This window comes from Lepidothrix coronata, unplaced genomic scaffold (assembly GCF_001604755.1).
Source record: "Lepidothrix coronata isolate B3197 unplaced genomic scaffold, Lepidothrix_coronata-1.0 Scaffold184, whole genome shotgun sequence".
Lineage (NCBI taxonomy): Eukaryota > Metazoa > Chordata > Aves > Passeriformes > Pipridae > Lepidothrix > Lepidothrix coronata.
In genome coordinates, this window is record NW_016690364.1 from 1,101,861 (window position 1) to 1,116,095 (window position 14,235).

The 14,235-nt window shown below is 40.2% G+C and overlaps 1 protein-coding gene across 10 annotated transcripts in view; it reads right to left on the reverse strand.

The window, feature by feature from the left end:
* The window catches only part of IMPG2 (interphotoreceptor matrix proteoglycan 2), a 61,472-nt gene that overhangs the window by 19,541 nt on the left and 27,696 nt on the right, over positions 1-14,235 (reverse strand). For all 10 annotated transcript variants that reach the window (XR_001877399.1, XR_001877400.1, XM_017830854.1 and 7 more), the window contains 4 exons: positions 6,310-6,356; positions 5,751-5,842; positions 2,748-2,909; positions 60-118 (listed from right to left, as the gene is read on the reverse strand). Coding sequence is in view for 8 of the 10 variants with exons in the window: in XM_017830854.1 (XP_017686343.1) it covers positions 60-118; positions 2,748-2,909; positions 5,751-5,842; positions 6,310-6,356 (360 nt within the window). In the remaining 2 variants the exon portion in view is untranslated. The remainder of the gene's footprint in view (positions 1-59; positions 119-2,747; positions 2,910-5,750; positions 5,843-6,309; positions 6,357-14,235) is intronic.

Sequence of the window (14,235 nt, forward strand, 5' to 3'; positions counted from 1 at the left end):
CACTGCACCATCATACATGATCAGTTCCAACCACCATGTATGCATCAGTATCTTTTTACCTGTAATCCAGGATGTGGATGTTTTTGTATCCAGGTAGTACTTCAAATACATTTTTTATCTATTTTGAGGAAAAAACAAAAGATTAACACACCTTCACCCTACTCATGTGGAAAAAAAAATCAGGAAGTGTTTTCAACATTTTCCATAAATATATCTGAGCTGTTATATCTAATGGGAAAAAAAATGGTTGACTATTCTCTTTCTTTACGGAAAAGTAGTTTTGGTGACATTGTTTCATTATTAGAAAAGGAAAAGGGAAAATAAAAAGTATGAAGAACAACATCCAGCATTCCCCAGCAACTGTATAGAAACATTCAAGGAGACTGCAGAGACCTGCACAGCCCATAGTGGACTACATTCTTTTTTCTTATTTATTCAGCACAAATCCCTCTCTGCCCAAAGAGTTTCCATTACTTCCCACACCCCTCTGGATTAAAAAGAAATCAGGAAAATGCTCTGGACCTTAGCAACTTAAGTGGAGCAGCAGCTGCCATAAGAAAGGGACCTCTCAGATTCCAAAGAGGCACAACATAGTGCAAAACACAGCTCATCTCCACTGCCCTAAACTTACAAAGGGCTCAGGAGAGACCAGCAGTGCTGTTCAAAAAAGACAACTGGGGACAGCAAAACGGAAGTACATCCACGCCTGTTTCGATAGTCAGCTGTGCTACAAGATATAGAATATTGAAGGTTCATGCTGGTTTGGAGGGGATTTTTAGCTCCCAAAAGATCTTTGCCAGTTGAGGATTATTTTTTACTCTGCAAATTCTTATTCCGCTCCCTGATATCCCTATTTTTAAACTGTCTCTGGTGAGACTTAAACAATCAAAGTGCTGCCGACTTTCTTTTTTTCAAGAGCTTCTTTATTCATGCTCAGAGAAAACCAGGCAAGGGATCAAAGGAGTGGAACATCCATGTGCCAGGACTCTGTCCCATCTGACATTTCTTATGCACACACACACACTATGGCATTGCTACTTGGCCACACAACTAGGAAAATTAAGATGTCTAGCCTACGCTAGCAACTTGCGACAGTTGTGGTGATGCTTTTTGGCTGCAGTGAAGAGTACATCTCTTTCCCATTTGGCCCAGGATCTGGCAGAGGGTTAGCCCCAGTAAAAGGGATTCAACAGAGAACCCCAACTAGATGGGACAAAGAAGGAAGCAAAGCTAGAGGAAAGATAAGCCTCATGATGAGCTGCCATATGGCACTCTAAATACCTCTCCCAAGAAAAAAGAAAGACAAACTCCCTGACACAAGAAAATTATGGTAATAAAGTTACCACCATTATAGACAAAATTTAAAAAAATTGGAAATAATAGGGAGGGGAAAATTAGAACACAGCAGTATATTATCATACTTTAGGAATACATTTGTATATTGGTGGGCCAGTAACTTTATTTGTAGCATTCAAATGAAAATAACTGAAACAATTTTTTTAATAACTCATACATACATGTGTATATTTATATGTATAATGCACCTATGTATTTTTTCTTTAAAGTATGTTCCTAACAGTCTAAACCATAGTTCATTCCCGCTGACTCCAATGGGATTTGAGCATGTGTTTAAGAAGTGGGTGAAGGGGTTTTAAAATGCAGTTCCATGAACTGCTCACTCTGGGCATAAATGAGGAGCAAGAGTTGTCTTGGCAGCCTAGATTTGATAGAGGATCTCACTGCAATGCAAACAATTCATTCAAAGCAATGTTGCTCCTGAGCACAAATAACAAATGAATTCTGTTGTTTGTGAATTCTTCTGATCTCCCCATTTATCACCTAGTCTGTATAGACAGTAATTGTTAAGGTATCCTCTATCCCATTTCAGTGCATGTCCAAATCAGCAGATGCTGATGGACCTGTCTACTTGAGAGTGCTGGCAGGCTGGTTTACTCAGACCCTCAAATTATCTTTTTTCACTGCCCAGAACAGCTAATTACAGAAGAATTCAAACTGGAAGACTTGATTAGAAAACACTGAAAGGAACTCTAAGCAGACTGGTCTTTGAAATTTAAGATTTTCAAGTCCTGCAAATTTAAGAACTAATGAAGTTGCATCAGTAGGTAAACAAGAGACTAACTACTTCTCTGTGAGTTTAAAAGGTCTACTGCAGTAACACTGACAGGGAGAGGTACTGAAAAATTCCAAAAGAATCGTAAGGTCTATGCCAGCCCTGGTAGAAGTAGGTCTTTAAAAGGACTAAAATAAGTGAAAATATTGGATTCGTTTCTTTTGCTAACATGAGGCAAAGTAAATTAAGGAGATCAGAAAATGGGGGAAAGAAAATGAGAGCACAATCCCTCAGAAAGATCCTGTTTAGACTATGTCCCCATTCAGGGGTTCAGCATAATTTTCTGATCCTCCCAAAAGCATACTTTTACCTCTTTTGCCTGCAAAAATTATAGCAGGATATATCATTAAAATCACAAAAAGAAAACTAGGGTCTCCAGCAGCTGGCATGCTACACACAACGAATGGCACTTTTCTGCTTCAAAAGGCAGCATGTCAGACAGAACAGTGTATTCCCATAGTGGGTGGGTATTTTCCAGCCTGCCTCAGGCCAACAAAAGCCTTAAGCTGGTTCCGCAGAGCCCATGAGAAAAAAGCAGCCCTGACACTGATGCTTTGTGCTGCTATTGCTTTGCAGAGCCAGCAAAAGGAAAAAGGAAGTTAGGGAAGGTAATCACCTGAGAAATGAATCGTTCAGACAGCAGTTGATGCTCCACAGTAGCTGGGTCCTTCAGCTCCTCACTGTACTTTTCACCAGCAATCAAAATGTTGAACTCAATCATCTGCTCAGTTACAGGTCTCGCTAGCTTCTCATCCTGCGTCTTTATCTCATTATTGATCTGAAAGGGAAGGAAGAAGGGAAAAAACAAGAGTTGATTTAAATGCTTTCTTTTTTGTTTGTTTTGCCCATTGTTTTTGGTTGTTGGTTTTTTTTGAAGAAACAAATCCTTGTTGCTCACCACAGACCAGATTCCTACCTAATGTGGGTTTACTCCGTGTAAAAAGCATCCCTAAATGTGTATGTGTACAAATGGTCTGCCATCTGTCAATACTACACTACATTCCCAAGTTTGGATCCAAATATCTTTCTTACACGGGACAGAAACTTCTCCAGCTGCTGCAAATCTGAAAGTTTCTCTGGCTCATGGTGGGGCAGAAAACCTGAGCCCTGTATGGACAGGAACAGCTCAGGGCACTACTGGTGGGCTGGTCACGGGTATACTTAATGACACATGAAAACTGCAGTGCAAAGCTCAGCATGCTCACTTGAGCCATCAGCACACTTGTTTGCCTTGCACTATAATGGAGTGCTTGTGAAGCCTCAGGGACAGAGGCAGCAACTAATGAGGCAATCTACTAAGCAAGAACATTTCTTGAGAATTCTCATATTGCAGATAATTCTATTTTCCATATAGACGTCTGCAGTGCAAGTCTATCTAGTTGACCTCAGGTACAAACAGAAATCTAGTTGTGTGGAATGTTTATGAGGCAATTTAAAGTACAGCCATGGATACTCAAACAGCTCACTTGAGCCCAGTCAGCCTAGGTTGATTTACCCAAAATGTACTCATTTATCACAAGGCTCCTACTTACTATTCCACCTGGAAGACAAGTTACCTTTGTCGAGTTCTACATTTGGAACAACACTCTGCTGTTCAGCTTCAATAAGTGAAGGATCCCACCGATATACAATGGGCACTGGGACCTCTGCTGAGCTAAAGCAGTGCCCTTCAACTGGTGGGTCTACAGCTGCCCAAGGAGCCCCGTGGCAGTGGCTGTGCAATGCATGAGAGAACCATGAAGCTTATCATAGCTGCCACAGGCAGCAGGCAATGCTAAGTTTAAATCTGATTTGAATGACTGAGCAACACAGAAAGAACGTTTTCTGCTTAGTTCCCTAGTATTTTAAAACCAGCTATTCCTTGTGGTATACTGAAAGATGTGAGAAAAAAAAAAAAAAGCCAGATTTCTGGGGCAAGGAAGGGAAGGTTGGTTTAAGTTAACTTTAGCCAAATAGACAAATGTCTTTTGCTAGGGGCTTTGACTTTGGCTATTTACATGCAGTTGTTGCTTTTTCCCCATTAAAAATGAAAACAGAGACCCACCAAAATAGACCTTTTCAACAAAACTGCAGCCCAAGTTATGTATGGTGCAGGAAATGGAAAAACCTTTCTCCAGAAAGTTTATCTGCTTCCAGTGAATAACATATATGTTGTTTAGGGACCCTCTAAAAATTTTTAGTTAAATTCTCTTCCTCCCCCACTCCATCCCTTTTTCACTGGATAACTTTGTTAAAGACCATAATGACTGGTGCAGTACTTCAAGCTAGTTAGCATTTGAGAGATACACACTTAGCAGGCATATATATACTGCTATCGTATGGCTGTTTGCAACAACATATACTTTAAATCATTTATCAGTCCCCCAAAACCTGGTACAGTCAACACACAAGTGCAGGATATGAGCTTTGCTCACTCTTGGTCTTGTAATCTGCAATGCATTTTGGCTGCACTGAGCGATGATGAGGTGTGATGTAACTGTATAGAGTGAAAACACTGCAGCAGCAGCAATCTAATTCTGGTTTCTTTCTGATTTACTGAGTGGTCCTATTCTCTGCTCCAGCAGAAGTAGTAGAGGCAGTTCTGTTATGAAAAGGAATGACGCTGTACATGGGACCAAACCACAAGTATTCTTGGTACATAATACAAAGCCAGACCCTGGACTTGAGTCTGAAGCCGTCTGCCTGTTTCATATTCAGTATTTATTCCAATATCAGAGTTCCAGTCAGCCCTGAAAGCTCTAGAAGTGTACAGTTTGGCTCAGCTTTGTTTCATGGCCATACTGTTATGGAACAAAACCCAGTACCATAAATCAGCTTCTACTTATATGCAGCATGTGAAACTTTGTAAGCTTCTCCATAATCCATTGAGAGTTTCATTTTTATAAGAAAACAAAAGCCAGCTGATTCATACCACTGGTTTGCAAAATTTTTTTCAGTCATGTAGGACCACAAATACTGCAGTTGAATTCTAGAGTTGGGATTAAAGTTTAAATTCAGAGGAGCTCTTTCCTATAAGCAAATACTTCCCTGGGTATTTGCCAAGTGGTTTTCAGCTCACTTCTACAGAGATGATTTAAGTACTGGGTATAGGATTCTCTGTGTTCTGACCTTTGTTTAAATATGACAGTAAGGGTGACTTACAATAAATAAAAGTTCATCTATATCAGCAGAGGAAAAGGAGCAGAGAATCAGAATCTTCAAGGCTGTCCAGGCCACTTCTCTGCATCCTACACATTGTACCACTACTACAGCAACCTAAGGTATATTGTGTTTCCACAAGAATAATAATGTTCCACATTCTTCTTGGAGCTTTCAGGACCACTAGGCATTCCCTCTTTAGTCCTAGTACTCTAAGCTAAATCCTCATCTGATAGCTCAGCTGATCTGTCCTCTCCCACTGCCAGGGAAGTGGCATTGCATAGCCTCTGCAAATGAAAAATACTTCCCCAGGAAATTATGTTAAAACTTTAGAAATTCCATGCCCTGGTTTTATGAAATCTTGGTTAGTATTAACACACCATGCTAACACCTTCAAATACTAGAAAAATGTAAATGACCATGAAAAGTATCATTTAGGAAAGGCAACAGAATGCTGAACCCCATGAAAAAAATCACTCACAGTGGTGTCTACAACATCTACCTCCTCGATGGTACCACCTGCAGGACTCTCAATGGAGATCTCATCAGGGGGAGGAACATTGGCAGCTGCATCTGAGTTTGAAAGAGAACAGTATTATTTTGTTTGGTTTGGGGGAGGTTTTATACCCATGTACATGTAGATACCCAGAAGCAGTTCAGCAAGAATAAACCAACAGTCAAATTTGATTTCTATTCCCATAATCACGGCAGCAACAGCACAAGAAACACCTGAAGAGCCGGAGGAAAAGTACCAAATACACTAATCAGAATAAAATGTTAATGTTCTGCCTAAGCAGATGTATTTTTGGAAACGTGAAATTAAATGCAGTAAAAAGTGCACAGAACTAATTTGTCCAGTAGGATTTTCATGATTCATACAGTAACAAAATAATGTCAGCACATAACATGATCTCCAGATTACAAACAGCATTATAGAGATACAAAAATTCACAGCTCTTTCTGAAGTCCGAACACCATCAAATTTCTCAGTTACCTAGGAATTCAGAATCAGCCTTAACAGGAGTTAGATGAAAACTGACCTCTCAGTGTGGTAACATCAGCATCTGAAGCTGGAGTTGGAGTCCCACTATTGACAGATAAAAATAAAATCAGAAATTGAAGTTGGACATGTTGGACATTAGTTTGTTATATTTCTGTGATTCTGGTGGCACACTAAAAAGTGTATGTGCAGAAGAAATTTGTCATGGTACTACTTTGCTGATAACTTCATAAAAATTAGGTTTTGCAGTATTTCAGTTATCTTTTGCAACTTTGATATTGGATCACTTACATCACACAACACACCATGTGCCTCTCCAGATTGCTAACCCCCTTATATTCCAACTGACTTGTAGTTCTATCCAATAATACATTTTGCCTTCTAGCAGTTCTGTAAAGAAGGCAACTGTGAAGACCAGAAATAAAACACAAAGATAACCTGTATTACTCTATAAAATGTTCAATTTTTAAAGTACAAACACCATAACTCTACCAAAATCACTGCAAGAAGATGGGTTATTTTTATCATTAATTTTATTCTGCTTATTTGGAAATTTTCAAAAGGTATCAGCTTCCAAATCCAATTATTGGATTCACACACATAAAACAACTCAAGGCCAAATGTGAAAAACATTTCAGGTAAAAATCAGATGAAGACTGCCAGCCTGAAGAAAAACTAACAGCTTTGACATGGCTCTTACAGTAAACCCAGGCTCCTTGGAGCCAATTCTGCAAGCCCCGAGCAACTGTCAAGTTACCAAGAGTAGGAAACATGCTCTGACAGAAACAAGTCGTTCCTGAATGAAGGAAAAATTATTTTTCAGGTTTGTCATACTGTTAATATATACAACCCAAGCTGTAAAATTAGAAGTTTAAGTGCTGGAGAGAAACTGAACTTCAGAAAATTATTGAAGTTCATTGTATTGAGATATTTCTCCCACTTCTAAAGGAACTTCTTTTTTATTGGTGGTCATACCTGTGCCACAAAATAAGTATTGCAGCAAGTCTTCACTCTAATACATGCAACATTGGCCATGGTTCCAAGCCTTGCCAGATCTGATTTTTGATTCACGTATTATATTACTGGTCTTGCAGTCTGTCCTCAAGGAAAACTTCACTCAGACTTGATGGATATTTTGCCTCCTTCAAGATGTGTAATCAGTCTCTTTATCGCTTAAAAAAAGCCAAAGGCTTCCAGCACCAGCCAGACAACCAGATCCAAAGTTACACACTACAGATACCAGGGCACCAGCATATGATCAAAGACATGATAGTTGCACTAAGTTAAATGTCTGAAACAGTCTCTCCCCCTACCTCTCATGGACACATAAGACTTGCCAATAAACAGAGCTGAAGTCAAACCTGATGAATTTTGTATTTAAGTCAAGAATCTTTTCACCCATCCTTTCCCAGGAGGCACAGGTTAGTCCTGCACGAAATGATTAACTATACCAAAATATAGTTCAGGGAATGCTAAACTGACAGGGTGAGATCTCCACAACAATTACATTAGCAAAAAATAAAACAATCACCAGACAAAACAGAAAATGCTTATTCAAGAGTTTATACAGTACCTTCATGTGTTTTTTTAAACAACTAAAGTAGCTGAGCAATATGCAAGCTTTGAAATGTAGTTATTTGTATCTGCTTCCATCTCGTGGACACTGGTACCTGTTTTCAGCCAGCACAGCACAAGATAACTACCAATTCTTTGACAACCTCAGTAAATCTTGGAATCATTTCCAAGGTTGGAAAATTTTGCTAGCAAGTATAACAGACAAGATCACCTCTCTTAAGGATATTTTTTTAAGAATGCTTGCTATATTTTAGACTGATTTAGTTTCCTTATTTGTTAATAATCTTAGAACTGCAATAGATCAGTCTAATGAAATATTTTCCAATTAGGTTCACCCAACTCCAGGATGCATTTCTTTTACCAATTTCAATAGGAATTAGATTACAGTCTCACCAAATTACAGCATCAGTAAAAAAAGCATTTTAGTGCATGTTTAATGTTCAGAAGCAAGTATGATTCTACTTTTCAGCAGAGGTGAGTCTAATATTTTATTTCTTACAAACTGATTAGTGTAACTAGGGTCAGAATAAAAACTCAACAAAAGCAAAGCGATGTGCAGCAAAGACTCTGCTACGGGATTTGCCATGTTCTATTCAGTTCAAACCTACATACAAAACTTAGCTGAGTCTTGTATCAGCCCCCTTTCCTTTAGAAGGGGGCAGTGAGAAACATGATTTATTGTGGTAAGCTCTGATCTTAACCTGAGACTCACAGGACTCGATCCAGCTGCCCACAGGTTGGTGCCCAGTATATTTTGAGGAGCCTTCAGGCACTCCTGACCTCCAGCTACTGCCCCACAAGGCACGGGTCACTCACAGTTCCCACATCATCCCTGGCAGCCTTCTGCACTCAGGGCATCTAAAATGGACCAAAATGACCATCTGACCAACTGAGCACCTAGTTCTCTGGTGGGTTGGGCTTGGTTAAGGGCCAAACACCCACCCAGCCTCTCTACAAGACAGGTGAGAAAATAAGGTGAAAAGTTTCTGGGTCATGATAAAGACAGGAAGGTTGCTTACCAATTACCTCCATAGGCAAATTACACTCAGGTTGGGGAAAATTGATTTATTGTATATATAAGTATGTTGGGATAGTGAGAAACTGCCAGACATTAGAAGACCACTTATCCTCCACCCAGGCTCAACTTCACTTCTGACTCCTCTACCCAGCACCATGCTCTGCCTGTTCCAGTCTAAGCCCTCCCTTGGCTTCAGGGAATACTTGCTTTGCCATGGTAGGGTGCTTTTGACCTTGGCATTCCCTATGCCACAGTTTCTCATTCTTTTTGTTCCCTACTCCTCTCCCTGTGCCATGCTCTTGCTTTTTCTCACACAGGCTTTCCCTGAGGCACCACTGCCATGAGTGTAGGGCCCAGCTGTGCCCTGGGGTGGGTCCGTCAAAGCTGGCTGGAACCAATGTGGGGCAGCCCCAGTCCCTCCTCACAGGGAGCCCCTAGTGACAGCACCTGGGCATCTGCACCCAGTACAGTTGTGTTTGCCAATGTACCCGCAAGGTAAATTTAAACTAAGTTACTTGAGTTTTTAGAGGAAAAATCCTCAAAGTAGACAAGAAAAAACAGACAGAATCACAAAATATGCTGCGTTGGAAGGGACCCACAAGGATCAAGTCCAGCTCTTAGCCATGCACAGGGCCATCCCCAAGAATCCCACCATGTGCCTCAGAGCATTGTCCAAATGTTTCTTGAACTCTGTCAGTCTTGGTGCTGTGATCACTTGCCTGGGGAGCCTCTTCCAGTGCCCAGCTACCTTCTGAGTGAAAAACTTTTTTCTAATACCTAACCTAAATCTCCTGGCACAGCCTCAAGCCATTCCCATGGGTCCTATCATTGGTCACCACAGAGAAGAGATCGGTACTTGCTTCTCCACTTCCCCTTGTAAGGATGTTGACTGCAATGAGGTCTCCCCTCAGTCTCCTCTTCTCCAGGCTGAACAGACAAAGTGACCTCAGCTGCTCCTCACACGGCTTCCCCTCAAGGCCCTTCACCATCTTCATTGCACTCCTTTGGACACTCTCTAATGGCTTAATATCTTTCTTATATTGCAGTGCCCAAAACTGCCAAAAATATTCAAGGTGAGGCAGCACCAGTGCAGAGCAGAGTGGGACAATTACCTCTCTCGACTGGCTGGTGATGCTTTGCCTGATGCTATGGTATAAATCACACTTCCAAAGGAGGAGGAGTTGGCAAATAGAAAAGCCTAAAATTAGCTTTCTAGAGTACTACTTCTAGATCAGATTACTAGTTATAGACTAGTATAAAAATAAAGTTCTCCAAGTTTCAAAGGTCCCAGAGTACTCTCTCTGTCACAGACTCCAACAAATGGCAGCTCTCCAACATTAATGTCACCTTAAGCACCAGGTTAGCCATGTGGTGACAACCACAGACCAAGCCAGGCCATAGGGCAACCATAACAGTGCTGAAAATCAAGGTGAGACTAAGGCCACTGTCAAGGTGAGAGTTAAGGCTGCATAGCAAACCCTTCTCCTCAAGCAGCAACAGACCACACTTTGTCAAGGCCAGGTAATACATACTTACTGGCACCGAGGGGCTTTCAAATACAAGCCTTCAAGAGCTACCCAATTTTCTGACAAAATACTAGTGCACAGCTGGCTGGAAATTAAAAGCCAAGGGCTTAAACACCACCTAGTAAAACCGTAATCAATCTAATCAAACAAGACCAATCAAGTATCAAATTTGGTCAAATTAGCAGCTATTACATTTTCCCAGGAAGATAAAATATTGTTTTATGAAACTGTGCTATAATCAACCTCACTTTATGCAGTGTTGTTTTTTTTTCATGACTTTACCAGAATGGTGAGGTTTGCTTTCTTTCTGCATGCATTTCTTTTAGACTTCTACTTCCGTTAACATATTAATTTTTCAAATGCCCACTTTATTGATCTCCTAAAAAAGCAGCAATAGTACTAGGCATCTCTAAGGAAATCACTCAAAATGCACATGGCAACGCATACGCTGATTTGTTTGAACACACCACTTTTCAAGCTAAACATAGATTCAAATTCCCCTTCAGTTACATCACTCAAAATACAAGGGATTTTTTTTTTTGTTTGCCTCAGGATTAATCCAGGGCCCACACTTTATTTTTAACTCTACCTACACAAGCAAGCCACTCCAGGTGGAGAGACTGTATTCTAGCAAGAGTTTATTTTGAATTTGAGACAAAGACATATGAAATGTAATTTCTATTGTCCTACCTGCATGAGTCATGCCCTGGATCATCTTGGCTGAGCAGTAAGCAAAATATAAAAATATACACATATGTATGGAGATGCAGGAAGGAATACACACAAGCAGACTGTCTAAGCACCAGAACGAACAACACTGCACTTGTGTTTCCTTGAGGGAAACAACTGCTTTCAGATCACACAGCTCTGTTAGACAGCAGGTTCTAGGCAGGTGTAAGACAAGATCCATAAGAGCCTCGGAAGTTGATCTGAAGCAAACAGTGCTTATGGACAGCCTATACATATCAATACAGCAAACACAGTTCACAAACACTGCCTACACTCCCCTTTTTTCAAACCCCACGGTACGTACTTCTGTGTGACATCAGTCATGTCAGGAGAAGACTTGATAGGTTCCAGTCCACCAAAGCATGTACAGAGTTCCATTGACTCAAAGACAACCGTAGAGCCTAAACAGGTTCTTTATGTGCAGCCATACTGCATTATTGAGGAGAAACAACACTCTGAACCTGTCAAATGGGGCACCAGTGATACCATTTCACAGCTCCCCATGAAATTCTATAAAAGGTATTACATTTTTCTCTACATTTCTCTTCAAGGTTTAACTTTGTGGTTGAACACCTTCAAATTTGTACTACCTGCTCTGGACATCCATCAGTTTTTCAATTATTTATAACATTGTTTATCAATTTGAATGTTCTAAAGTCTAATTTGCTATGTCAAGTATTTATTTTTCTTGAACAATATTACTTCAATGTTCATATTGCACAAAGAAGAAAACCATTTTATTGTCTGATTTTCTCATTTTTAAATATTTTAATTACACAGCCTTGAACTAACTATGCAATTTAAGAAGTATTCAAGTTCAGAATGCAAGACTGAGCCTTGTATTCAGATTCTTCTCCTTTCAAATTGTACATGCATTTGTCTTAGTTTTCGTTTAGGTAGTTCTTGAATTTTGATCTATTTTTGTTTTAATTAAAGCAGGACAAACCTTTCATATTTGCTAACAGACAGTAGGGAGCACAAAAGAAAATACACAACTGAAAAGGAGCAGTGTGGAACTCTTCACAAGTGGTAAAGCCGTGCAGATAAGAAAAAATTTCTGAAACGAGCAATATCATTGCCAAGTCCACATGCAAACAGTAAAGAAGCTCAGGTACATTTCTACTTCACTGCAGGCAGAACTGCTGAACTGATGAAATGATCCCAGCACAGAAAACAAACTCTTTTTCTTTCATAAAGCACATTTAGATAAACAGTAGAAAATCTGAGTTGATACATCAACCACCTTTGCTGCCACCACTGATGAAATAGGGATCCTAAATTTGCCAATTTATTTCAAGGCAGAGAACATGAACAGAACAAAGGAAGTCTTGAAATGATTTACTAAGACTAATTTCAGTGAGTTCAGAATCAGCAAGTACCATCAGAAAGGACGTATGCCTTTATTTATTTAATTTGACATTAAGAGCTGCTTCTGAAGAAGTGAAAAAGTAGTGCATTATATTAATCCTTTTCAACTATCCTATTATACTCTTGATCTTTTCCTCAGTATGTTATCGTGCTTACAGAAATCAAGCGAGGCTATGGCATAAAAGCTCTAGTTTTCTACCACAACAATTCTGTGCTACTCCTTTGCCATTGGTTGATTCTCAAGGTCTGCCTTAGACAAAAGGACCGTCCTGTTGTCATGACACACACTCCAATATTAAGAGACAGAATTTCATTATGCAAAGTCCCAATGGCCTACTGAATAAAGCAATCAGTAAAAGTCTGATGTAGTGCTTCCACACTTCCATCTGGGACAAAACCTTCACATGTCCACCAGGTTGCTGTGTACACATCTGGATTGTGTCATATTATATTACTTTTCCTTTTGAGGTTTTTCTCCTCAGTGGTACTCAGTTTAATCCCTCAGTTCCTTAAAAGGCCAGGGTACCTGAGCATTTAACCCGTGTGAACAAGCACACTAACCTTACGGGAACAAACTTTCATCCTGCTGTTACGTAATAGTCAGTAATGCTGGATTGAGAGTTATTCTGGGAACTAAATTACAACAGTACAAAACACCTTTCTGTAGGCTACATTAAAACTATCCTAGCACTGAACTAGCTGAAATCAGCTTTTTCCAGCTAGAAAGAGACACAGTGTTGACATCTAGGTAGGATTATATGAGTTGTATTAAATTATTTAAGTCATAGCTTCAATTCTATAGCTGTTCATAGCTTTCAGCATAGTTTTGATTTGATCTAGTAGTATAGTTAAAATGATCAACAGATATCAAGGGCCTGTCTTCCATTCCAGGTCAGCCCTAAATTACAAAATTGTTTCAAAGAAAAAAAAAGTTTCACAGGAAAAAGTAGATTGGTCAAATTTCATAAAAAGATAGTACTCTTTTAGTTTCTTTGTGGGGGCTATGCTCCAGAACATGAACCTCTACTGCAAAATTTCCTGTTCTTATCAGTGAGAAAACAGACTGAGAAATCTGCCTAGTGCCAGGCTTCCAAAGTGAAGTGACTGCTTCTGCACAGCTATCAGAGACATTGGAACTCACCGGAGGACAAAGCAAAGACTCCTGCTAGACCCCCACTTGGAGGCATCATCTGGAGTAGCCTGTCCCTCCCTGGTAATGGGGGTACCTCACCTGAACATCTCATCTGGATATCTAGATATTTATCGTACCCTGGATATCTAGATATTTAGGATAGTCCTGCCATCCCTTGAGACAAGACCAGAACAGTTGCCTATTTTGACACAGATGACACAGCTGAGTGGCAAATCAGCCACATTCAAACCCCAGCAGTGCCCTGCACTGGACCAGCCTCTCTCTGCACATGTGTGCCAGCAGGCAAGGACAGCAATGCCCAGGAAATGGCAGAACTGTACTCACCTCTCCTCCTGTGCAGGAGGGACTTGACACTGGATTTCCCACACTGCCTTAGAGGCTGGTGGTGATTCTAGGTTGGGTACTTACTCAGACTTCTTACAGAACATTTTTAAAAGGTCTTCATTTTATTCTGATGTGTAGTTGGAGGTTAATTTTGCAGGAAATAACAACATGGGCTGTTGGCAGTACTGAGGTGGCTCACTTACTGCTCTTGATGGAAGACATCTGAAGTTAGAGGAGACATCTACCCATGACGACCATGGCTTTGTTTTTTAT